At 42.5% G+C, this 25,517-nt stretch overlaps 1 protein-coding gene across 2 annotated transcripts in view; it reads left to right on the top strand.

Moving 5' to 3' along the window:
- LOC113965739 (sucrase-isomaltase, intestinal-like) overlaps window positions 1–25,517 on the top strand; it is a 60,454-nt gene that overhangs the window by 12,904 nt on the left and 22,033 nt on the right. For both annotated transcript variants that reach the window (XM_027679589.1, XM_027679588.1), the window contains 9 exons: window positions 246–414; window positions 1,020–1,116; window positions 1,900–2,012; window positions 10,740–10,865; window positions 11,847–11,978; window positions 18,982–19,095; window positions 19,206–19,322; window positions 19,405–19,489; window positions 22,696–22,813. In XM_027679589.1, the coding sequence (XP_027535390.1) occupies window positions 246–414; window positions 1,020–1,116; window positions 1,900–2,012; window positions 10,740–10,865; window positions 11,847–11,978; window positions 18,982–19,095; window positions 19,206–19,322; window positions 19,405–19,489; window positions 22,696–22,813 (1,071 nt within the window). The remainder of the gene's footprint in view (window positions 1–245; window positions 415–1,019; window positions 1,117–1,899; window positions 2,013–10,739; window positions 10,866–11,846; window positions 11,979–18,981; window positions 19,096–19,205; window positions 19,323–19,404; window positions 19,490–22,695; window positions 22,814–25,517) is intronic.

Raw genomic sequence — 25,517 nt, 5'->3', positions numbered from 1 at the left:
TTTAGTTGTTCTTTTCCAAAATTATATTGATGCATTTTTTAATAAGTAGATGAGATATCTGAGACATCACAAGATGAGTTTAATGTGTTTTAGGTTAAGCATTTCAGAGGCATGCATAGAATTTAATTTTTTTTAATATTGTTATTCTCCAAAAGACATAAAAAGTAAAAATAGCCAGACATGAATTTAAAATTATACATACCAAAGATAAGCAAACTAATCATGTCTCCCTCTGTTTGTCACAGGTGGGACAGTCCCCTGGTCGACCTGTTTTTCTCCAACCAGTTCCTTCAGATCACCACTACTGTGCCATCCACTTCTGTGTATGGGTTTGGTGAACATGAGCACCCGACCTTCAAACACAACATGGACTTCAGTACTTATGGCATGTACACCAGGGATCAGTCACCAACGGTAATTCAGTTTATGCAGCAATTTGTCCTAACTTGTATCACCAAAAGGAGGTGGCAAGCATGGAACCTCTCAATTTTTGCAGATATCATCAGTTTTAATTAAATTACAAAGGCATGAGTCATTTTGAGGGTACTTCGAAACCTTTCCTCAGAAACTTTCTCACAGTGCAGTTTTCAGAAAAAACTATTTTGTGCGCCAAGATTCTGGTTCGGAAAAGCTTTGAATTTCATGTTCAGATCAATCCCTGTTCATCCAAACAAGCTGGACTTCAGCAGGACTCATTGGATATTTGGCTAAAGTGGAATCAGTGGTTGATGAGTCTGTTTTAACTAGCAAGCGATTCTTACCCATGCCATTTTGGAGGGTTTGGCAGAATATGAAAGGTTTAACTCAGAAAAACTAAGAAGTGCCATTGTGATGAGGCAATAAAAATAACTCTTTTCTATCAATTTAACTTCACACCAGTTTAGATGAAAAAATCCGCCAGCTTTCAAAACAAGTCTAACTATGAATGAATTTCCTTGTCTATGCATATGTAGCTACCTGACAAAAACTATGAATAATAGCAAAGTCAAACCATACGTTATCTGCCATTTATGTTTCAGTCATTTGCCAACCTCTATGGAGTTCACCCTTTCTACATGTGTGTAGAACCTGACTTCAATGCCCATGGTGTTCTCCTTCTGAACTCCAATGCACAAGGTAAAAAGATATATGGATTTCCTATATGGACTGCATATAGAAAGATGATAGATCAATAAGTATATAAAACTGCTTTAGTGATTGCTTTTTCAATGTGATACAAATATGAGTGACTGTCCCCTAACTAAACTTCCAGGAATTACTATAGAGTTTTCAAAAGGATTTCATTAGAATGACTGTTTAACACGGTAAGGTATTTTCAGAGAAAATATATGCTAAACTTTTTTTTAATATAGATGTACATAGAGGGAAAGAAGAAGGTGTAGAAAATTTCCTCTGAGATTGACATAACTAAATCAAATCAATTTAAGTTAGTCCTATATTCTGTCTGTGCAGAATAGTTTTGTAAGTTGCCATGGTCACCTTACTTTATTAATCTAGTAGTATAATTTCAGAAAAGGGGAATCTTCACGCAGTCTATAAAATCAGTTTCCCCTGGCAAGCAGTGGCTTCCAATAAGAAGATTAAAATAGCATAGAGGAACCCTAAACACAAGCTTGTTGATCCTTTTTATATAAATGAAATTGAGACAAATGGATCTATGCAATCTACTCTCTGTGTGATTTATTGCTGCACAATGCCAGTCTGAACACCTCTTAAAACACTGACAGTGTTGGAGCATCAACCGCATCTTTAGGAAGCCTGGTCCACTGTTTGACCACCCTCTTGGTAAAGAAATGCTTCCTAATGTCAAGTCTCAACCTCCCCTGATCCATTCTTGACCCATTCCCATGTATAGTGCAGAGCTGGTTTGTACTGAGAACCTATTTTTTTCCCTTTTAGATGTTACTCTGTCTCCAAACCCATCTTTGACTTTCCGCACTATTGGAGGGATCTTCGACTTCTATCTCTTCCTGGGACCGACCCCTGAAAATGTCATTCAGCAATACACTGAGGTTAGTAGAAAAGTGCATAGGGCACATGGGGCAGTGCCTTGTAACAAAGTCCCATCAGGATCTGGTAGTATTAGGTAGTGCAGCCAGAGCATTGTCATGATCTGTTTGTACAAAGCTGTAACTTCAGATCCGTGAGAAAACTGGCATATGCTCAAGCATCTGTGAGCAGTCTGAGTGTTGCAGGCTGGCTGGGTGTTCAGTGCGCATCTCCAACCTTTCCTGCAGTATTTCAGAATGGGGTTCAGGAGTGCATTAAAGGGATGCAATGATTAGAAAGGAATCTGTTTAAGCTTACTCTTCTCTTGGCTGTCATAATTTTAGTCTTCGCTGTATGACCATGACTGTATTTTGACACTGTGGATGGAGAAAAACTAGGCAGAACACAGATGGGAACGTTTGGGAACTTTACATCTGCTGGATTTCAGAGGTGTTGGATGGACTTTAAAGGCTTCAAGCCTTTATTTGCCAGTGGAATTGCCTGTTGATTTTGGAGCCATCAGCCTATTTTTTACTAATGAAAACCCATGTAATTGCATTGGAGAGCATAGATGTGAAACAATACATTTACTGCTGTCTCACAGAGTGTAACTACTTTCTTTCCAATTTCCCAGTGTTTTCCAGAGAACTGCGACTACACATGCAGATAGCTGTTTGGAAATGTACATGCAGTTCTTACCTAGTAAGGACTACACAGAAAAAAAAGTAGCAGATAACGTGTTTTCTCTCATCACCAAATGCCAGGTGATGCATTAACTGGGCCTTTGCACAGAAAATTGCCACCTCAGACCCAAGCTCTGTGCATAAAGAAATCAGTGTCAAATTTAAAGCATGTGGAGCAAAGATGAGAAGGGGCATGCTACTGTGAGAAGGAGGGGTCATGTGTGCAGACCTTGAGGATTAGGCTGCAACTGAAGTGCTGAGCAGCCTGTGGTAGAGCATCCCAGAGCTGGGCACTCAGAGCTCACAGTGAGATGTGTGTGTGCTCTGCCTTCCCCTGCAACACTCCTCAAAGGGGCCTGAGCTCTGATTTTTAGCAAATCTTTTGCCTTTCCTGGCTTTTAAAAGCCTCCATATCCTCTGCTTGCCTTCTTTTAAAGTGCCTGAAACGGGAACAGAAATACTGTCATTCAGACTGAAGGAAAAAGAGTATTCAGCAGAGAAGGAAAGTATTGTTGGTTTCAGGTATGGTGATGGAAGGGATAAGACTTGCTCATGCTGCTGTTTTGGGAAGGCTGGAACCTCCTCAGGGTGGTGGGTTCTCTTAGACCTTCCTTTTCCAGGCAGAGGTTCAGGTTGTGCCTCCCAGAGAGGCAGGAGGCTGATGGTGCCCCTCCATGTCCCAAAACAGGAGCGACTGTTCTGTTGCTTGGAAGTTTTCGGCTCCCTCTGCACATCGTCCCCACCAGTCACCTGTCATGGTTTAACCCTGCCCAGCAACTCAGCTGCTCGCTCCCACCCCCTCAGTGGGATGGAGGAGAGAATTGGAAGGGTAAAAGTGAGAGAATTCGTGGGTTGAGATGAAGGCAGTTTAATGGGTAAAGCAAAAGCCATGCACACAAGCAAGGCAAAGCAAGGAATTCATTCACCACTTCCCATGGGCAGGCAGGTGTTCAGCCATCCCCAGGAAATGGGGAAATGGCTGAACACATAACTGTTTCTGGGAAAGACAAACACCATCACTCCAAACGTTCCCACTCTCTCTTCTTCTTCCCCCAACTTTATATGCTGAATATGATGCCATATGGTCTGGAATATCCCTTGGATCAGTTGGGGCCAGCTGTTCCCACCATGTCTCCTCCCAACAATTTGTGCACCCCCAGCCTCCTCACCTGGTGAGGTGGAAAAAAAAAAATCCTTGAATTATCATCACTATTTTCAGCACAAATCCAAAACACAGACCCATAGCAGCTACTATGAAGAAAATTAACTTTATCCCAAGCAAAACCAGCACACACCACCTCTGATCCCATTGCCACAGACCACCAAGTAAACAGGTTTTTAACTTACACATGGGTAATAAAACCAGGAAAAAAAAAAAGGAAAAATAAGTAAAGCAACTCTCCCCTGGGCTACAGCTTTGATCCCTATTTCAGGGGAGTTAGTGCAGCAGTGCAATGGAAATTAGAGCCATCCCTGTTTCCTTTCAAAGTCTTTTGCTGGTGTTTGAAAGCAGCATTTCTGTGGCTTAGCAGGTGGTCAGCAGCTGAAAATAAAATGAGAGAGTTCTCACTCCCCAGATGATGGGTAGTGGCAGCTCACTTTCCACCCCTGTGTCTGGAAATGGAGCTGGAGAAAGAAAACAAGGTAAAGGAGAGCAGTGGGCGTCTCCTAATGAGACATGTCACATGCAGGACCAAAAAATCTCCTGTTCTGTATTCTTTGAGCTTGTGCTGAGCTCTCTAGGGAATCTTAAAGAATGCATGTTAGTAATTTCACAGTGAAATAATAACTTCTTCAGTAAACATCCTGACATTCCAAGGTCGCAAATGTTACAATTACCATGGTATTAGTCTCTAGGGTAATGATTTGGCTTTTATGTACAAGATCTGTGGGAAGGTGAAGGAGAGAGAAAAGACTTTATTTTTCAATTGTATTTTCTGTCACACTGAGAGGACTTTCCTGTGCAGTCATTGTCATGCCACAGGGAAGGAGAAGGAGTGGAAAGGAGGAGTGTGACCTATGTCTGCAAGGCACAGCTCAGCTCTCCGGTCTCTCAGCTGTCTGCATGGGTCTCCTCTGGGAATTGTTGTTTTGGGAGCTCCTGGCTGCCAGGGACCCTGGTGGGACCAGGCTGCACTGCTGCTGTGAGCTTCCTGGGGGAATGACACCCACTTCCCACCTGTGCAAGCATCTGCCCCAAATCACTGCTTTTTGCAGAGACCACCCATTGTATCTCTCCACGATGTCCCCAGGATGGCAGGGTGGCCAGGTGCCAGGTGGTGCATGGCTGTTGAGAGCAAGGGAATTGTGTCCAGAGCAAAGTGCTCCACATCTTTCTCAAAAGTTTTGGGCTGTTGCTTTCAGTGACACTTCAATATCTGAGCAACCCTTCTGGCCTCCACCCTGCTTGTTTCTGTGAGAGATTTAGGAGCTTAGCTCTGCTCTGTGCTTTCATGTGACTCCCTCCAAACCAGTGAGTTAGGACAGCTTTGTAACAAAGCTCTTTATTGGGTCTCTGGAGTACGCAAGGTTTCCCTGTGCACCTCTCCAGGTTGCCCCAAGCACCCAGAGGTGGACCATGGACTCTTGCCCAGAGCCACTGGGCCCAGGCTATGCCAAGAGCAGAGCTCCCTGTGTGCCACTCACGGTTAATTGCAGCTGCCCTGTCAGGGCCACCAGCGTCTCTGTGCATCCTTGGAGTGAGGACAGGTGGCAGCCTGGCCCAGGATAATGTGCTTTAAATGGCCTCCAAGAGCGAGGCAAGGTGTGGGAAGGGAGCAGAGGGCTAAATGCTGGTGGCTCTGTCCCTCTGCTATGTCTTGTGTGGAGCAGAGGTGGGCTGTAGGATGCATCCTGCCAGTGGCACCAGAGTGATACAGCAGTGACAGCAGCTGTAGGGTGAGTGGTGGGCATAGTGCCATGGGAAGGAGAAATCTCCAGCCTGATTCTTCTCCTCTCTCTTGTCCCTGAGCCTGGCTGTGAGAAGAATTGGTTCTGGCACATCCAAGATGGTCCTGCACAGATATATATATATATATATATATATGAGTGATCACATTTTTCTCCTTCTGCAGAAGAGATACGGTGTGCAGGACAGGTATATAACACAAATCTCACTTTTAATGACAAACATCTCGGTTTGCAGGAGGGAGGGGAAAGCAGTAACAAGTTAAAGAGCTCAGTCATTGAGCTGAACCTGGCTAAGGCTCTGTAGTCACACCTGATACCAGGCTGCCAAGACCATTGGTGGCCTTTCAGAACAGACCAACAGTGCGTAGCAGTAGTGTATGAGCTCCATAACAAGACACTCAGGAAAGTTAGGGTTCAACAAATGAACATCTAATAGCTCTTGGAGGAGTGAAGGCCCTAAATTTGTTATTTTATCACAAATTATGTGATAACAAGCTTTAAATGAGCATACTGCATGTCTCCTAATGCTGTTTTGAGAGATAATTCCTGGTTTGCTTCCTCCTTACAGAGGTGTAATCTAGTTACGGGTGTAAGGGACCTCAGAAGGTCTCTAGTCCAGTCTCCTCTTTGAGAGGTAACATGAGAAATCTGCTTGTACCTAGAGTTTATGACAGATGATTCAGTGGGAGTCTCACAGCTGAATTCATGGGTCTCCTGAGAAAGAATAAGCAGCTGATAAGTGGTTTGTGCAGCAAAGAACAAGGTTTGAAGGCCATGGCATTGAAAATCTTTAAAATATTTGGATTCCTGAGGTTGTGACCATCTTCTGAATTGTTCAGCAGCTGCAGGGCCTTTCTTCTTGCTCTCCTAAAAGAAAGCTCAGTTTCTGTGCATAGACTTTGAGTGAAGGTTGCCCTCTGCCTGACTAGTGACCCCAGCACTCACCTGCTTGCCTTAGCCATAGGGGATGAGGTGGATACAGACAACTGGACCATAGGAGCACTTGTGAAATTTGGCCATTGTGTGACTATCCAAGCACACTATTTCTGTGTCTAAATGCAGAGCATTAGCCCACTTGGGGTTTTATAGTTTCCTCCTACAACTCCTCTGTGAAGAAAGGAAGTTTAAGCAAATATTAAGCTTCAAGAGACATTTTGTATGGCTAGCTAGGGGGCAAGATTAGCAGTCTTTCATGTTGAGTCCCTGTACCTGGATTGCTGGACATCTCAGCTCTTTCGTTAGCATGGGAAAGAATCTCTCTCTCTCTCTCCAGCCTCTGTGATATATAGGGCATAACTCTGCAGCCGTGTCTCTCTCATCAAAGTCTTTGGTCATAATGTTAACAGAATAGGATCCTGATTTACTCTATATGATTTATAACCTAGTTTATATCATTGATGCTCATATTAATAATTTGATTTGTCCAATAACCCAACACAGGGAAAGTGAATATGTCACCTGCTCCCTAGACACAGATTTTAGCTGTTAGATGTACATGTTTCCACTGAACTTTGTTCTTAATGTAAAACACTTCCAGGATACCTCCTAGATACATCAGCTCTCAGGTGAATCTGAAAAAAGTGAAAAAAATACACATAATGCCAAGTTACGTAAACATGGAAAGACTAACAGTGAATTTATTAAACAAAATCAGGAGTTATTTAAGAAACAAGCACAGGAGGAATTCTGGAACAGAAAATAGAATCTTTCTTTTTTTACTGCTTCTGCACTACCCTGTCTTTGCTGGTTTTTTCTCAGTTTGGATAACCCATATGTTTGCTGTTTCTGCATTTTCCTCCCTCAGTTCCCTTGCCGTACCCCATTTACCTTTTCTGATTCTATGGGAGTCAATTTTGCCAAGCAGGCTTTCTCTGCCTGCTGCACTTTATGATCATTTGTATACAGAATGCAATCTATATGAATTAACTAGATCCTAAATATATATCAAATCCAAACTTGAGTTTTCAGGTTTGCAAAATTGCATTCCTGCCTCTGCTGATCCATCTGTGAGTAGGTACCATATGTCAGTTACTTTATCAGGAAGCTTCAGGGGGATCCATTAGAGAGAGTCCGCAGCATAATTAGAAGAAAGAACATTTGTTTTCCCAGCTGCCCTGTTTTCATCCTTCCTCTTCAAATGTTCTGCTGGTTTCAATTAAGCTCACTGTGGATGCACCAGCCTGGTGAACCTGGAGAATGAATTGCTTTAAAAACTTAGTATTTTACTTGCAAGGTGGATACTTTTCTGTTGGTTCAGCTGTAACCCCAAACTCATCAATACCATCTCACTCTGTGGTCCCCAGTGACACAGCACCATCCCACAAGGGTGAGCAGATGAACCTCAGCAAACCCCTGTGCTGGGGCTGTGCCCTTTGGGAAGGGCTCTGTCATGGGCCAGTGGCCACAGCTCCACCTCTGGCCCTGCTGGTGTCCACCTGGGTGCTTGATAGGACATGGGGGAAGAAGCAAATCGCCATCCAACTCTTGAACTACATCGTATTGTTGATGTCCCTGACTCCCTAGCCAGGAGTGACCCAGGGTGTCACAGGACTCAGAGCAGGGCTGCCCAGCAATTCCCACTTCCTCTGCCTGGGCTGGTTATCCCTTTCCCATTTCCCAGCCTGTCTGGGGAGAGGCAGCAGATGCCATGCAGACATCCTGCCAGGGCACAGGGCTTTGCATTTAGCCACAGAATTAATATTTATCAGCTGCTTTTCCCTCTTCCTCTTGTCCAAGGCGAGAAGCCTGTGCACAAAGCATTTTATTTCATTAAGGAGTTCTTTTGTTTTGATCTCTCTTTTTAACCTTGTTTGTAGAGGTCACTCTCTGGTTACAGGAGAGAAAGCAAGGGCAAAATATGCATATGCTTTAGGATCACAAAAGTGATCACAAAGGGGTGGGGTTCACAGAGCTCATCTTGCAACCTTTGCTGGTCTAAAACAAACTGCTGCCTCCCCAGGTGAATTTATCCTTAACATGGTGAGTGTGGATGTGACAGAGAAGCAGACTTCTTGCCCTGAGGCTTGCCATGGTGTGTTGGACACCTTGGTGCTGCCTCACAGGGTGTCTGGGAGATTATCCTGAACCATCGTGGCCCATTCAGCTCTCCACAGAAGACCCCAGCAGAGCTTGAAAGATGGTCTGGGTGATCAGATGTGTCCACACAAAACTAACGGAAAAATGGAGCTAATGGAAAAAACTAATGACACGTGCAACCAGACGAGAGAGCACCAGAGTAACAATGGTGTGTGTCTGCCCATCAGCCTCCCCCTACATGGTAGGGACCATCTTTCTCTGTCTATGGCCTCTCCTGCAAGGGCACAGCAGTGTGCAGCAAAGGCTGGGTGCCACTGCAGCAGGAACATGCTGCTGATAGCTGCTGTTGCTTCCTCCGCAGAACCCAGCCTCCAGCTGAATTGAAGGAGAAGCAGGTGTTCAGGAAGGTGAAGAGAGTTAAGTCTGGTGGAATGGGACAAGTAGGCGGTGTAGGGAGCAGTTGTGCTGATCAGCCTGAGCATCCCTCCCGGAGAGACTCAAAGCATTAACCTCACCAGTTGTTCTGGCCTCCTCCTGTTTTTTCTTAGGTGGGATAGCAGCATCCCAACTAGCCAAAGCACACTGTAGCCAAAGGTGTAATGTTTAGTGCTCAAGTTTGACTGTGCATTCACAAGCCTTTCTTGTTTGGAAGCATTTTGCCCTGTGTGTTCCCCAGCTTAACTGCATTAGAACATCCTTGGCTATTCTCTGCCTCTCTCCCACAGCTGTTTTTGTGTCTGGTGCACTTTATACATCCCACCAGCTCTAGCATCCGTGATGTATTTTAGAGCAATTTCAAGTTCAGCACTGCTTTCCCAGGTCAGGTTTCCTGGTGAAAATCCCATAGGAAGGTGTGACTTCATGCAATGTATCTCCAGAGAGCTTAGCAATGCAATAGATACAGAGTGCCAGAAGTGCCTTGTTTTATTTAAAGTAGATGAGGTTTAGCTGCCAATACACAAGTTTTTTTGTTTTTCAGTTCTTAGTATAATTACATAACTGTGGAGATCCACGAGGAAATAAGGGAGGAATGGTTATTTAGCCAAGGGGGGACAATATCTGCAACTGACTAATAAGTCATAGGTGCTTACTAGCATAGGTGCTTACTTTCACGTATTGCCTGCAAAGGTGTTAGAAATACAAAACAAAGGTTAGTTTCATGGGATTTAACTGAAGTAAGGATTTCAAGAGATGTCTCCCAGAAAGCACTAGTGTGTACTAATGATGCAATACCAGATTTCAGTTTATTTGTAGAACAGACACATCATGGTTGCCCGCTGTTCGTCCCAGGTTAACACAGCAGCTCTCACTGGGGGAAGCAGAGCAGGATGCCTTGCTTCTCTGTGCTCTCAATTGAGTTTCCTCATGCCATTTACAAATGGATTACGTTCAGACAGTGGAAATCAAATATTTATAAAATCATATTTAACTCATTACCTTGTGTTTCAGTTGAGAATTTCAGGACCAAACAGTAACTCTGACCTTGAAGAGGGTTTTCAATGCCTGGCAACACAAGGCTGCAGTCCAACACAAGTCAGCCATAAGTAACTGAATTTCATCAGGTTGGTGTGTAAACATAATTAAAACTTCAGAGAGCTCAAATAAACATCAGACTCTTGATGAGTTAGTTCAGCTGTATGTGGCAAGAGAAATTTCCAAAGCTTATGTTGCTGTATATTGTTGGAGATTTGTCTGCTGTTGACCAAGGGGTTTGTGGACTTGGCAGGGGTCAGATGGCATGAGGATCCACACTGGATTTCTGCTGGCATGTGCCCTATAAGTGAAGGCACCTCATACTGTGCAGAGGCTGAGACCTCAGCAAAACCCTCATTTAACATTAGGCTGGGTTTTATAGACTGTGTCTTCCACTGTTCTTAGAAGTGATGCTCATTGTGGGTATTGCTTGAAGCCTCTGTGAAGGGCAAGGATCCACCAGGAGAAGCACTTTTTTGGAGCCAAGCATACTGTACTGAGAGTTACCCGGAGACAGGAAAGGGTATTTAATGGGTGTATAATGCCTGTGCCATGATCTCTGTGGTTTAAATGATCTGGAAGCCTCTCCTGGGGTTTCAGAATAACTTCTCACCTCTTGCCTTTTTGTATTCCTCATTCCTTCTGTAGGCCATTGGACGCCCTCACATGCCAGCCTACTGGTCTCTGGGATTTCAGCTCTCCCGCTGGGGCTATGGCAGCCTTGATGTTGTAAAGCAAACTGTCGATCGCATGCACCGCTATGATATCCCATATGTAAGTATGAATTTTTCACTGCGTATGCTAATTTTACAATCTGAAGTGAGGTGAATAAAATTATAATAGAGGAAAAATAATTATCCTACAAGAAGAATTGTAGAATGAAAAGATGTTCATAATCATATGTAGTCCTTTTCCCTGTAATATCTTCATAATGCCTAAAAGAATATTTAAAGTGGGCTTTTAACATGAGGTTTAAGTGCTGCTCTTGGCTGCATAGCAGGTGATTCTGCTGTGGATTTGCTATTATGCAGTATGAGATGCTAGCATTTTTAAAATATGTAATGGAACTTCCGATGCAGATCACTGCAAAATAGTTGCTAAACTAGGACTTCTACATTTTCATTTTGTCCATTTCTACCATGTAAGTTTGTAGGACTATAATTGTTACAGCCAATCTCTTAGATTTCATTTTATACGTTAGTTGCCTTTTAGAAATAGAGTTGCATACGGTCCAATTTCTGTATCAAATACTTCCATTGAAGGCCATCTAATCCAACTGCCCTACAATGAGCAGGAACATCTTGAACTAAACCAGGTTGTCCATCCAATTTAACCTTGAATATTTCCAGGATCGGGACATCTACCATCTCTCTGGGCAACCTGATCCAGTGTTTTACCACCCTCATTGTAAAGAATTCCTTCCTTTTATGTAGTCTGAATCTGCTCTCTTTTAGTTTAACCATCACCCCTTCTCCTATCAGGAGAACAGGCCCTACATAAAAACCTGACCCTGTCTTTCTTGTAAGCCCCCTTTAAGTATTGAAAGGCTGCCATAAGGTCTCCTTGGAGCCTTCTCTTCTCCGGGCTGAACAACCCCAGCTCTCTCAGCCTGTCCTCATAAGAGAGGTGCTCCAGCCGTCTGATCATTTTTGTGGTCCTCCTCTGGATTGCTCCAACAGATCCATGTCTTCCATGTGCTGAGAACTCCAGAGATGGATGAAGTTTTCATGTAATATTTCCTCTAAAAATGTTTAGGATGTCCAACATCTTGATATTGACTACATGGAACGCCGCCTGGACTTTACCTATGATAAAGTGAATTTTGCCGGTCTGCCAGAGTACCTCCAGGAACTGAAGAAGAAAGGAATGCACAATATTGTGATTCTGGTAAGTTAACAATGTTACTAATTTTTCTCCATGTATAAGAACTATTCACAGCGTAGTCTTCACAGCAGTACCTAGATGCTAACACACGTATACTATTGTAGCAGATTTTCCATTTTTGTCATTTGTTGACAAATTTGTTGCTCAAGAACAATTCCTCACAAATTTCATATTTCAAAAGGTTGCATTTATTGGATATCTGTGTACCAGCACCATCTCTATACCAAAACATTAATTCTCTGTCACTTTTTCCCACTCAGTTATGAGAAATTTTGCCTCTGTTCAGGGCTGAGTTGACATAGGATTGCTTTCATACAATTCTTTCCCTGAAAATGAATAAATTAATTTAAGACACATACAAAACCAGCTGAATAGGGGAAAAAGTCTACTCCTAATCACTCTGGAAGCTAGTAACTACAATTCATGTTGTCTTGTACTTACATTTTATCTAAATTAATGTAAGAGATGTTTATTTGCATGAAAAATTGTGGAAAATGTATGTTGAACCTCTAACCAAAACTGACATATGGCCAAATGAATTAACTTGGACAGAAGTGAAAATTGGAGCTTTCCATCTTCCCCGGTTAATTTATCCAACAAAATTTGCTATTGGCTCCATCACATCCCCATACATGTCGTTGTGCCAGAATGACTCTCTGTCACAATAGCTAAGTGAACACCGATGGTGGCAAGGGAATTGGAGACCAATTAAATTGAAATTTATATACAGATTTAAATAAAATAGGAAATTAAATAAAATCCCTTGATAGATTCTCAAGATCTTGCTCTCCAGGGTCCCCCAGCAGTGCAGCACCGGGAGGGCTGCACTCCCCAGCGCAGGATGCAATTTGTTCTCCATAACCACTGGGGACAGGATAAGAAGAAAAGCACTTTAAACTGCAGCAGGACGGATTTAAGGTAGACATTAGGGTAAGGCTGCCTGTCTGCAAAGTGAGCTGAGTAGGAAGCCAGCTGCCATGGCCAGGGTCCCTCCTCAAGCGTGTGCTCTGAACAGATGCATCAGGGATAGCTCAGGCTGAGCTGACCCACAGCCACAGTGTGAGAATCCCTCTCAGGACTTTTTGCTGTAATCGTAGTCATCTTTTTTTCCGCATAAATGGTCAGTTCACACCTTCAGTCTCTCACCCTTCTGTTTTCTTTCTTGATACACTGATTTGAATGAGTATATTCTGCCTCAGCCTTTTTTTTTCCTAGGCTAAACAAACTGAAGTATCTTATGCTCTTTTTCTTGGGTGAGGTCTTCAGATCTCCTTATAGTAGCTCTCCCTCACATGTTCCCAGTTTGAATGCATTTGCTTGTATAGCAGATAACTCGATTTCCCCAGTGTTCCTGATGATGCCCCACAGTGTTAGGAGAACACCATGGAAACAGAACACTATTTCCTTCTTTCTCCTAAAAGTTTTCTCCTATAACAAAGCCCTGCATCATTGTATTGGTGGCTCATGCTTGTAAGGAGCCCAGTTAACCCAAATGAATCATAATGGACAGGCCACTAATGTTTGGCCCTAAGTTGATCCACTCCTTTTAAAATAAAGGTCACATTCCTCATCTTGTCCAGGGTGTCCTGTCAAAGGCTTGTGGGTAGAGAGACTGAACAGCAGAGTCCTAAATTGTAGTACAGTTCCTTTTTCATTTGTGCTGGTGTACCGGAGTCAAGATAAGCAAGAGCCACTGCAGTTTCCTCATCTAAAGATCACATTATCTTGTCAAGTAGATAGATTCAGGCAGAAATGCCTCCTTGTCCTTATTTTTCCCTCCACAATTTGTTATAAAGTTTAGCATATGACTGGGGATGGACTAGTCAGCACCACAGACGAGTGTTTTCTTTCTAACTGGGATTTTTTTTATAGTTAATTTAAAAGTACCTTCTCTGTATTTATTATTTGCTAATCTTCATTTTGTTGTACTAGAATTCCATTTGCTGTTATGAATCTCAAGCAAAACCACGCAGCCCAACTGATCAATTACATGTTGATAAAGGAAATAGCAGCCTATGTAGTGAGTGCTGTTTGACAGCAATTTGTCCTCAAAGATACATTCCCCTGAAGGTTCCATTTCTTCTGCAACTGCAAATCATGAGAAGCTCCAGGGTGCAGCAGTGAAATCAGTTTCCATCAGTGGAGAGACAAGGCACAGAGTTTATACAGTAAGAGATTAGTAAGTCACTCTGATGGAGAGCAACTTTAAGACAAAAATAGTCCCACATTAACTGGATACATCACTGGAAATAACCAAGCAGTAAGTGAGCACACGTGCTGTCAGGATTAAGTGCTCTTTCTGTTAGGCAGTTTAGGCTCCTTGTATCCTCAACACTGCTCTAAAAATTATCTCATCTCTTAGAGATGTGACATTAAATACCACCTGCCTGTTTATTGGTTTATCTCAAAAAAGTTTGCAAAACATTAATATATGAGCAAAATACCAGGAGTTTGGGGTAGCTCTTCCCATACAGTCTTGCCTTTCAATAAATACATAGCAGTCACCTCTTTTTCATCAATGTCAGGGTGTTTCCGGTTGTTTTGCACTTGCTACTGGGTAAGAAGCTACGGGCAAGCAGTTGTGATTTAGTGGGTGAGCTACCTTATCATCTTACTTGTGAATTTAACATCAACAACATTTCTAAAGCCCTTTCAGTTTCTCAGGTGGCGCATTCTACATCAGTGCAGGAAGTATTACTATATAAATTCAGCTGTTAGACAGATGCAAAGAATATAACAACTACTCTTAAGTCATGCAATGAGCTAATGGGAATCCAGATAGGAAACCCTTCTTTCCTCCTTCCACTAACCTGTAACTAAGGAGTGTCTAACTAAGAACTTCTAGTTCTTTAGCTAAGCTTGTGAAGAAAGAACAAAAGCTGAGCCAGTTTATTCTTCATTATTTAAAAGCTAATGTGAAGTATAGGTTACACCAGTACTGAAGTTTTCTATTTTCACTTTACTACACTTGCTGACATCCCGTCAAACTCTGTCTGTTAGCATTCTTTAGTGATGCAGAGCATTCCCCTAAGTTGAGTCAGGAGCTGGAACAGTATGAAGGGTTTCATTTCCAAGTGTTAGCAAAGCCAAGCTAGTTGCAATCAAGGTAAGCATAATCCAATTTGATACCGAAAGAACAATTTTCTTTTAGATTCCCTTTAGGTAGTGACAGTAATGGGTGAGTTCTCAAAGTATAGCAGATTGTTGCCTTCCTCAAGATGATTTCAGGAAATGGGCTCTGACTGCAGCCACTTAGTGTCACGTAAAACCTCTGTTAAATGGATTTGGGAGTGCAGATCCTGACAGCCAGCAGTATTAACACAGGTAACCGGTCTGAGGATGAAACCCTGAACTCAGTTGTGCCACCATCACTGGGGTGGCTGGTGCCTCACAATCAGGAGGTCCAGTCCCCAGTGCTGGGAGCCCTCAGTGACTGTGGTCACCTTGATAGTAGCATGGCTCCATCACTGTAGCCTCTAAGTGCAGCCCTTCAGCACTTCTCTCTCCTGACCTCCTTCAGAGGCCACCTCAATTTAAGGGAAATTTTGACTTAGAGTGTCAGTGCTTGGCCATCATTATTGCGCTAAATAATGTGCATGCTTTGCTGTGTCAGAGCAAATATATTCTTTAGACACAACAAAAAAAAAGTTCTAAAAGTAACAATGACTACAATGAAAAATTATAAACATTATTACTAAAGAGGAGCCTTAATGAAAGACCTTGTATACCTTCTATTAAATCACACTAAAAATAGAAAGAGCTAGGAATGACATGAGTGACAAAATACAAGTCAATAGCAACTTGCTCATGATTCAAAATAACAAATGCTTATGATTCAAAATAATGCTTGATAGCTTTAACGTTTTAAAGTCAAGCTCTGTGAGCTGTAGAGGCTATTTCCAGAGATGAGTATTTATGAATGTGCATCAAAGTCTATGATTGGGGCCATAGGTGGAAGTGCATCAGACTGGATAAGCGCTGTGTGCTCCCAGGTCTGTAAGCAGTCAGTTGGAGTTAAGGATGCTCAGCACCTCCTTCCCAAGAGCTGCTAAAAAGATGAATTAGGGAAGATTTAACAGGCATGAACCTCCTCCCTCACAAACAACCCTCAAATGCATGGAGACGTTTTTCTCTCTTTAGGACAATACTAAACCTCCATAATATATTAGATTTGTGCCCTGGAATAACCTTTCAGCTGAAGGAAACCGGAAGTTTGGATTGGGAGTAACTAATTAAGCTGACTTCTTCTAGCCTTCAAGTCCCTTGAGAGACATCTTTTCTACAATTATAACATAATTATTGCAGATGGACAGTTTTCTCTTTTCCAAAGTTGAACTATTAAATAAGTTAAAAATGTAATGGTAACTTATACTCCTTATGAAGGTGACACTGGAGCTAGATAGTTAAAGTAAAACAGAATTTTACACTTTAAGCAGGGATTTAGCTGTAGCTTTTGTTTTTGAGGCATGGAAGAATATAATTCCTTCACCAGGGCTATAGTTATCAGAGGACTCATAAGTAAATCAGGCAATTAATTCAGGTATTTAAATGAGCTTTAAAACATACCTTTAAAGATACTTGGGATCTGATATTTTTTGTTTTCTAAGAAGTTTGTTAGTTAGACTTTTATCACATCTTAATTAAAGTTCACTTAAATTATTGCACAAGCTACAAGTGAATGGAAGAATTGTTTCAGTTGTGTTTTTCTCTATGGTGTTTCATAACTGAGAGGTTTTGCCTAAAGCAGAACCTGAGGGAATAACATTTTCTAAGAAAAAAGTAAAGAATTTCCTTTTTCTAAAATGGCTGCAGTCTTCATCTGTTCTAAATTACAAAAAGGAAATAGCTGCTCACAATTAGTGACATATTGCAAAGCGCACTTATCTCCTTTTAGTTGCAGCTGACTGCTGAGCAGAGTTGAATAGTATCTCTTCATTCACTGGCATCTCAAAGCATTGATAACTTTATTACTTACCGGCATGGTGGGACTCCCTCATCCCCAGAAGCCAATCAGTCTCCCTTTCAATGAGCTTTGTGGCTACTGGTGGCCATCCTGAGGCAGAGAAGTTGTAGGTGTCAATGCCACTGACAGCAATAGGAGGTGGTGATCACCCCAAGCAGTGAGAGGGGCAGCAAGGATGAGCTATGGAGTCTAAAATGCTGTGGTCATGATGCCTGGGGAGAACAGAGGCATAATGCCCCACATGCAAATTGGGTTACTCTGCATCAGACCAGCATAAAACACCCTTGGTTTCTGAATGGAGAGCTAAGGGGGTCCTTTTGAGGTTTCAAGCCCCTTGAAAAGTTTTAGTTATTCCAGCATTGAGCTGTTGATGCTGAGGCAGCTGGTATAAGGATTGCTGTAGTGGTTTGAACCAGGTTTTCCCCCTGAAACTAAGAAAGTGGTAACCCCCAGGGGGTGGTGACCCTTGGGGCTTGACCAATCAGTGCTCCTGCAAAATATAAACATATCTCTGGAGACCAGAAGAGAAGCAGTGGTACTTGTGAGAAGAAGTGGTGGCCATGTTGTAGAGGCCACGAGGAGAAGGGGCTCCGGCCCCTTGGGGGCCTCTGCCCCCCCCCCAGCCCCTGGTTGGGGGGCTGCAGGGACTCAGAACTGAACTAAATACCTGTGTCTGAGATGCCGAAAAAGTTTTCTCCACTGCGAGTGGGTGACGAAGCAGCGGAGACAGCAGCGTCCGAAGAGCAGTGGCAAAGAGCCAACTGATAAGGACCAAAAAGAGCAACACAAGCCGGTATGCAGCTAAGGCAGACACAGAGGTGTCTGAGGAGAAGGAAAAGCAGCAACAGGACAAGAGAACCAAGCCAGCAGCAGGAACAGAGTTTCGCGGGGTAAGAACTGGATAAACCAAAACCCCCAAACTCGCTAGAGACCCCTCCGAGAAAGAGGAGGGGGTGGTGGACTGAGAGGAGTCCTAAAGTGCAGTATGCACTGCTGAGAGGAGCTAGGAAGCTCATGGCCTCCTGAGAGATAAGCCAGGACGGCCGAAGGAATGTGTGTGTGTGGGGGGGTGACCTTGGCCCCCCCTGCTCCAGCTTCAGAGAAGCTGGCAGCCATCTTTGAGGCAGAGCATGGGAGCTCTGCACAGGGGCTTGATTTCCCCTGAAGATACCAGACTGTCACGAAGACCCCCGTGCTTCGTGATATGACCGTGGTGGAACGACCTTGTCTGGGGTTACGTAGTCCACGGAAAGACCCCCGTTTGAGGACGGAGGGCCGAGGGGCTTGGAGACCCCCTCGTGTGTGCTGGCAGAGAGCCAGCAACTGCTTCTGCTGCCTGAAAGAGAAGAAGAAAGCCTGCTGCCTAGAGAGAGACCTGTTGCTCAGAGACTGGAAGGGGTCTTTTCTTCTTCTTCTCTCCTGGACTTTTATTTGGAGGAAGAAGAGATTGGGCCCATTGTAAATATTATTGTCATGGTAGAGATAGATATAGAGTTAAGATTGTATGCAGTGTATTATAGTATTTATTTATGTGTATAGTCTTTGTAATATATTCCTTCCCCCATATTGAGTCTCGTGTTTTTGTCTGGAAAACCCATCTCACATGGAGTTGAGATGTGGGTGGGGGGCTAGGAATCAGAATTGGATTTTGGGCCTTGCTGAAACCATGACAATTGCCTTGGAGGAAACCCAGAGGTGTCCAGGTGTGGGAATGCCCAGCATAGGATCCACCCATAGCAGAGACCTTGATGTAAAATCTAGTGCCTCTCTAAACTAATTTGAACATCGAATGCCTCATAAAAATAAACATGAGGGTATTTAATAATTTTACATTGCTTTTGCCTTATACAAGAAATACTCATAACATATCTTTAAGGACTTTTTCTAAATTAGTATGTGCTCTCAACTCTTACTAAATTTTAATCCTGTTTCCTTCCAATATTTTTGCAATCTGCAAAATCCAAATTTTTCTAAAATATACATATAGAAGAGTAATTGTTACCTCTGGGATTTCAATAATGGAAGTGTAATTGCTGTTTTCAGGACCCTTTCATAACCAAGGATGAGGAACCAGGCACTTACAAACCTTATGATCTTGGCCAGGAAATGGGAGTCTGGGTGAACAACTCTGATGGTGTAACTCCTGCTGTTGGGAAGGTGGGCTTTTTAATTTTCTAATGCATTTGGTCTAGAGCTGCTTCAAAATGATACAGCAGCTCTGCAATAGAAATGGGAAAATAACCAGGATTTACACCTGTGACCCCTAGGCCTGGCCTCCCGGAGACTCCGTGTTTCCTGACTACACCAACCCCAGGACAGTGGAGTGGTGGACCCAGCTGTGTCTGGAGTTTAAGGATGTCCTTGACTACGATGGGATCTGGATTGTATGTCTCATTATATCTGCCCTCCCTTCTTTAAAAAAAGAAAATGAGGCTTTTAACATGTGTCTTACTCTTGTAATTAAAGGATATGAATGAACCATCCAATTTCTTAAGAGGCCAGTATCCTGGATGTGCTGATAATGAAATCAATAACCCTCCTTACATTCCTAGTAAGTAAAATTTCCTTGGTTTTTTTTTGGAAAAAAAAAAATCCATCCTCTCGTTTTACATCTTTCCCTGTCTGTTCCATGTGTTCAGTTACACATCTGTTCAAGACTCCAGTGGCTCAGCTTTGATGGAGTATCAAAAATGAACCACTTTTGTCTGTCCCTGGGTCTGCCTTGTAATAGGACTAGAAAAATGACCTTTCCTGCCATTCTCTGAGCAACTGGTCAGGATCAAAAAAAAAGGGCAAGATACCTATATACTATAGCTCAGCCACAGATTTATGGAAGGAGCAACCCTTCTGCTTTACCATCACCACTGCTAATCTCGGAGATGGGCAGTCTCTGCCTTCTTCACAAACCATGACAAGGAAGAGGGGATCTCCTTGATGCCTTAATTCAATACATTGCCTTTCTCTTAGGAAAGAAATTTTTGCTGTGTTACTAGAAATGGGCTAAAAATAAGTTTAAAACTGTCCAAGCCTACGGGAGACTTATAGGAATGGGAAAACCTGTTCCAATAGCTGAGTTAATGATATGCTCATTCTTCCCCAGGAAGCCATGAGTACTTACAATTAGTGCCAGTGGTCCTGGCAGTTAATCCAGCCAACATTTCCCCAGGAAAGCCCAGCTGCCTAAGCAATGTTAATATGCAGCAGAAAGTTGATACATAAATGAGTTATTGACAGTGAAATATTGGAAATGTTCCCTTTTTTCCTTCAGGCCTTTTTACTGTCGTGGTTGAGTAGTGGAACAGGCTCCCCAAGGAAGTGGTCACAGCACCAAGCCTGACAGAGTTCAAGAAGTGTTTGAATGATACTCTCAGGCACATGGTGTGACTCTTGGGGATGGTCCTGTGCAGGGCTAAAAGCTGGACTTGATGATCCTTGTGGGTCCCTTCCAACTCATCATATTCCGTGATTCTTAATTTTCTTCATTAAATCTCAATTCTTTTTACTCTGAATATAAGAGAAGCATAAATATAACAAAAGCATGACAAAATACTATAAAGAGATTGTACGTTTTTGAAAGCAGAAGCAGAGCTTTTAATTATGGTTTTGGTGTTTGCTCTCTCTGTATGGAAGCCACTGCATACTGGCCCCGTGGGTCTTGACCAAAGCCTAGGAACTGATGAGACATTTCCGTCTTTGCCTTAAATTACCTTCTTTTTTTGTCAGCCTTCAGAGCTGTGAAAAAAGATATGAGACTTTGGGGAAAATGGCCAAAATATCAGAGATCCCTTTATCCTTTGTTTTTATCCCTTTTTATCCCTTTATTTTGAACCAGTGTTTAAGGGCTTTCTTTTATATTTCACTTAATGCCAACTCTGTCCACGCTCTTATCTGTCCAAGCCCTCAACTAGTATGAGATGGGACCTAAGTGGCTTAGTCCAACAAGACATTAGGACCTTCCTGGGGCTAGCAGAGTTTTGGGGGCTCACCATTGTCTAGGTGATTTCATCTATGCAAGTCCCTGTCTCAGTGCCTCTGGCTTTTTGTCAGTATAGCCTTCAACCTCCTTATCTAAATTTTATAACCATGATTACACGTAACCATGGTTTGAACTTCTAAAAACAGATGTCCTTCAAATCAATTTTCTATAAAACACTTTATACTGAAGATTAATATGCAATTGTAAAATAATCAGTATTACTGAGGCAGAATACAAAGTACTCAGAATAGGAATGAAGAATGAAACTATGATCCATATGGCAGCATTTTCTTTTCTATCCCACCTTAATTTTATGGGGCTAATAATCAAGTGCCCCTGGGACATTGTGTGACTTTCCTCAGAACCTTAGTGTCCTCTTCAAATACATATCAGTCAAAGTTACTTGAAAATTGCCTATAAATTAAGTTATGTCTGATGTAGATCAGCCACACTGGAGTCTTTTGTCTAAAGACCCAAACACAAGGATTCTAGCTGTGGTGGCACAGCAGAGCAGAGAGGCTAAGGTGGTTTCAGGTACAGAGAAATGCACAGTGGTAATGAACTGCAAACATACAGGAAGTGTGCAATTAAGCAGGGAAATTGCTTGTTCATGGAGAAATATTTACAGTAGTGCATGCACCTAATTAAGCATGCAAAAGAAGAATATTTTAGAATCTACCTTTTTTTTATTTTGAGAGAATTTTATAACATTTTCAACTCCGTCTTTGAAAATAAATACATTGTATAAACCAAACACCTGACCTGCCCAATTCCTGCTGAGCTTCCTGTGGCATTTTCATGGCAGTTACCTTCAGAGGACAAAAAATTTTTTGCACCAAATAGGCTTTACCAGCATCTCCTTAATATGGGATCAAAGACCAGGCAGCATCTGTGCAGCCAATTTGTGCCTCATTTTGCTTACCTTTGAGTCAGCTGCAGCTGTGCCAGTGACATCAGGCCTACCCCTGACTATTACTGAAGGCAAAAAGTTTCTGCAACCTCTGTCTCCTGCTGATAGACAGAGTTACTGGGTAATCCATCCACATGTGAATATACCTGCTATAATCTGTCCTGGTTCTCTTCTGTGCAGCCTGTTGGGCCATAGCCACCAACAGCCTACAGACTGCTGCACCTTGTGCTTTTTCCTCCCCTGCACACCTCCGACACTCCCTGCTCTTGGGACAGTGCCACTAGTCCTGCTACCTTCCAGTCCTAAGTGCCTCAGGGCAAGGGAGGGGCCAGAGCTGAGTTTAGGTGTGAATTTTGCTGTGATAGGGCAGAACTGTGCTGCCTACCTGCATCTGCAGCTGAGTGATACAGACATTGAGGGTTTAGGATTTCACACAACCATACAGGTTCCCTGGACATCTGAATTTCTGTTTGGTTTTCGGTGATTTTATTTTTTTTCCCTAGCAACGTTTTTGCTATTAAGTAAAATGTCTCACTGTGTAAAATAATATGTAGGTGTATTCTTAATTAGGCAATGCAGAATTTTTCTTTCTGACTATTGCTTACTAAACACATGATACCTGTAGAGATGTTTTGAATTATTTAACATAGAACTTGAAAGGAATTATCAGTCCTCTCCTCCCCTCTGAGGATACGTGTCTGTCTGCATCAGGTATTCATGGCTACATGCTAACCTCAAGTCAGTGCAGGTCAAGCACTTGAGCTTTTCCTCTTCCCAAATCCTTTCATGTTTTCACCCCTAAATGTGTAGAAATGTGAAGAGATTTGAATTATGATGTATGTGATTTTACAGTGTTTTGTGTCATTCTCAGGCATTTCGGATCGTTCTCTGGCGCAAAAGACATTGTGTCCTGACTCCAAGACTTACCTCGGAGAGCATTACAACACACACTCTCTCTTTGGCTGGTCACAGACAGAACCAACTTTCAAGTGAGTTTTCTAAGTATTTCTAGTCAGATTCACGTGATTGAAACACATTTTAAAAACTGCTGATGTTACCTGGGAAATCTGTAATAGTATCTAATAAGAAACATTGTTTCATTTCATTTTACTGTTCATCATTTTGTAAGAGGTTTCAAGAAAAGAGAATCTTGGAAGAAGGAACAGAATATATTCCAATTTTACTTTTATTAGCTAAATCAGGATATATGTGTAGGGCCTAACTTTTCAGCTGCTGCTTTAGTGTATCTACAGCAAGATGTTCTTATCCTCTGTTAGAGGGTCTCATGAGCAGCTGCAGAGGCAGCCTTGTGTGATCCCAGGGGAATTTTTCTGTCCCTTCGTTGTTGTGGCAGAGGAGTTTCTATCACTGTCAGTGAAGAATCTGAACTGTTCTGCTCTCCTAGCTGCTTCTGGGGCTGCCTCTAGTTCCTGGCAGGCAGTGTTTTGCAGTTTGGCTTGGAGCTCAGTTAGTTCAGGAGGGCAGAACTGCATTGCAGCACAGTTGCTGTCAGCTACTGTAAAACTCATTTTGCAACTGGGAAGCACTCAAAACCAGCTTACACAGGCAGACTGTTGCTGTGAAGCTGGAATGACAGTGGAAAGCTACTTGTTGGATTAAATCAAATGGGCAAATCATGCCTATTCCAGCAGGGATTGAGCTAAAACACGGGGAAATTTAATACCACAATGGAAGTGCAAAGCAGGGGTCCATGTGCTGGCCAGTTTCAGCATTTAGCACTCATTTTCAGCAGTTGGATTGTGATAGCATCCAGAGGACATGGCTAAGTGAGCCTAATTACGGTGTTGATGCATTTGTATTTTATGTGCCAAGCCCAGGGGAAAGGAAGCAGCGGGTAAAAGCCAGAAGTGGTTTGCCAGCTCTTGTGGGCTTGGCTGAAGCACAGTCCAGCTTTTAGAGAAGGAGCAGAAAGCCCTCAAACCCTGGACCTCTTAGCATCGTTTTTGGCCCCCAGTGTCAGAAGAGGTCCTCCCACCACTGGTCTCTCCACCAGGATTTGCTCTCTGCACACTGGAGTTCACATAACCATACACTGTCTTGGTAGTACTGTGAATAGGGCCTTCAGATTTCCTATCTTCTTGAGCTGTTTTTTTAGCTTTATTCAGTCTCCGTGCCAGCAAAGGCAATTGCCTGAGACAAACCCTGTGAATTCATCAGGAAAAGCTCCATGTGCAGGCACACTTGCCCTGGCCCCTTCAGTGCACACACTGTCCCAGCTGCACTATTCCAGACTAATGCCATTGGGACAATTACTGCTGGACAGCTCCTCACAGCTGTGAGGAGCCCCTGTGGCTGTGAACCTTCCCCTTTCCTGCAGGGGGAAGATTCCACTAGCTTCCAGTGTTCCTTACAAAAGAAACATATTTTGCTCAAATGTAGAGAGTCCTTCAAGGCTGGAGAATACCGCCAAAAGCATATGCAGAGGTTGTATTTGCTGCAAAGCTGGGAAACTTTGGTGAAGTATTTTTCATACATATTCATTTGGTTTTCTCAAACACATTTCTTTTCAAGGCTGGTTTTATGCTCTTTCTGCATTTGCTCTTCACAAATAATATACTAAATTAAATTACTGACAGGAATATTTAGCAACCAGCATCAATTGCAGGATATTCGCTGAAAATGAATGACAACTTCATAATCGTATAAAAAGCCAATTCTAAGAATTATTCTAAGGCAGACAGAGAATAGGAAATGTGTCATCTGCCCCATGTCAAATGATTTGAATTTGAATACATAAACTAGCAGCAATCAGTTTGTGCATAGCTTAATGCCAAGAGTTATTTGCACATGATATTCTGTAAATAATTTAAATCAACAAATACATTTGACAACATTAGGACATGTTCAGCAATGGTTTGCGAAAGACTGAAATTATTCAATAAATTACTTGTTGCAAATTGTTTATGCAGCTCTGGATCATAGTTGAGTTGATCTAGTGTTGTCCTCATTAGCACCTGTATTTGCAAATGGAGCTAAAAACAGCCAGAGGAAGAGCACTCTTACTCAAGACATCCATGAAATGGCTCTAAAATGCCATTTGTAAAAAGCACATGGAGTCTTGTGCAGTTGTTGGACCCAGCAGTGCACCTGCAAACCAGAACCAGCAGGTCCAGTGAGGTTCAATAATTGTACCTCTTGCTGCATATGGCCCCTAAGGTTAATATGTTTAGTCTTCCATGAGAGCTGTTTGGTTTTTTGCTTCAGAAACAAGTGTTGAAGCACTTTGAAGTCTCCCTGCCATTACAGGCCCAATGGCAAATACTGGACCATTACAATTACGGATGAAAGAGGTCTTGAACAAGTCGCATTAAGAAAAGGGAGGGGGAATTGGATGGTGAACAACATGATTAATATTTCATGCTAGGATTTCCCGGGGAATCTAAATTTTGTTGCCCAAATTGTATTAAAGCAGAGTTGAATTTGAGTTCCTGCAATATATAATATTGCAATATGTAATTATGTACAGAGATGACCGTATGTTGAGGAATTTTTTAATAGATCTGTTAATAAGATCATTAATGCACTTCATTGATTTTCTGGTGATGCAGTAAAATTATTTTCAAAAAGCAAGGAAAAATTCATTGTACCACTAATTCTGTAATGAAACCTCATGTATCAAACCACAACAGGAAAGCAGAGGATGGGGGTGACATTTTGAATGATTACATTTGT

This window comes from Neopelma chrysocephalum, unplaced genomic scaffold (genome assembly GCF_003984885.1).
Source record: "Neopelma chrysocephalum unplaced genomic scaffold, ASM398488v2 Primary Assembly neopelma1_45, whole genome shotgun sequence".
Lineage (NCBI taxonomy): Eukaryota > Metazoa > Chordata > Aves > Passeriformes > Pipridae > Neopelma > Neopelma chrysocephalum.
This window is presented reverse-complemented; position numbering and strand designations above follow the sequence as displayed.